Source organism: Priapulus caudatus, unplaced genomic scaffold, assembly GCF_000485595.1.
Source record: "Priapulus caudatus unplaced genomic scaffold, Priapulus_caudatus-5.0.1 Scaffold1959, whole genome shotgun sequence".
Lineage (NCBI taxonomy): Eukaryota > Metazoa > Priapulida > Priapulimorpha > Priapulimorphida > Priapulidae > Priapulus > Priapulus caudatus.
Window position 1 is genome coordinate 33,389 of NW_014579020.1, and position 1,307 is coordinate 34,695.

At 47.6% G+C, this 1,307-nt stretch overlaps 1 protein-coding gene across 1 annotated transcript in view; it reads right to left on the minus strand.

The window, feature by feature from the left end:
* LOC106817975 (myosin-VIIa-like) overlaps positions 1-1,307 on the minus strand; it is a 24,048-nt gene that overhangs the window by 12,649 nt on the left and 10,092 nt on the right. The window contains exon 5 of the mRNA XM_014822679.1: positions 260-510. Coding sequence (XP_014678165.1) covers positions 260-510 — 251 coding nt within the window. The remainder of the gene's footprint in view (positions 1-259; positions 511-1,307) is intronic.

Sequence of the window (1,307 nt, forward strand, 5' to 3'; positions counted from 1 at the left end):
CACACACTGACCTGTACAGGTAACCACACACACTCACCTATACAGGTAAGCAGACACTCACATGTACAGACAAGCACACACTGACCTGTACAGGTAACCACACACACTCACCTATACAGGTAAGCAGACACTCACATGTACAGACAAGCACACACTGACCTGTACAGGTAACCACACACACTCACCTATACAGGTAAGCAGACACTCACATGTACAGACAAGCACACACTGACCTGTACAGGTAACCACACACACTCACCTGTTGGACGAGACGGCCGTTATCTCCGGGAAGCTGAGCTCCAGCAACACCTGCTCCTGGTCGTCGACGATGTAGACGCCCGTCCAGTTGACGGCGATGATGACGTCGTTCTTCGGCAGGTTCGGTCCAGAGAACTTGTACGCCTCGTAGAATCGCGAGAACAGCAGCGGCCACTTGTACTTGGCGTAGTTGACGATGTCCTCCTTGACCTTAAGCGGTGGCACCTTCTCCGTCGCCATGTAGCTCTGCCGTGATGCGAGTGAGAGAGAGAGAGAGAGAGAGAGAGGACACGAGTGAGTGAGCGAAACGCACGCATAATAAAGTCGATCGTAAAATAAAAAAGTAAAAAAAGTAAATCGGTCGTTCATTCGACCGTATTTCAAATGACAAACGAAAATTGACAGAATAAATATAAGCATGCAAGTGATGGTGGGGGTGGGCAACCATAAGACAAGGGTCCTATGATACTTTTTTGAAGTCAGAGAATACGAGCGAAATAATCTAGAGGCAGGAAAAGGCAACCCCAATGTCTCTACCGCAATATTCAGCGCCAAGCCAGTGCGCCGATACCTATTTAAAGCTGAGAAGACAAGACAAACTAAATAATATAGGAGGGGGAACAGGAGGCCACGACCCTGCACCATGACTCTCGCGCCATGCCACGCACTGATACCTTTCTGAAGGCTGGGAAAAGGAAGACAAGCTAAATAATCTAGGAGAGAAAGCAGGAGGCCACGGTCCTGCACTGCGACAATACTTTTCTGAAGAATAAGAAGAGGAAGACAAGCTAAATAATCAAGGAGAGAAAGCAGGAGGCCACGGTCCTGCACTGCGACAATACTTTTCTGAAGAATAAGAAGAGGAAGACAAGCTAAATAATCAAGGAGAGAAAGCAGGAGGCCACGGTCCTGCACTGCGACAATACTTTTCTGAAGAATAAGAAGAGGAAGACAAGCTAAATAATCAAGGAGAGAAAGCAGGAGGCCACGGTCCTGCACTGCGACAATACTTTTCTGAAGAATAAGAAGAGGAAGACAAGCTAAATAAT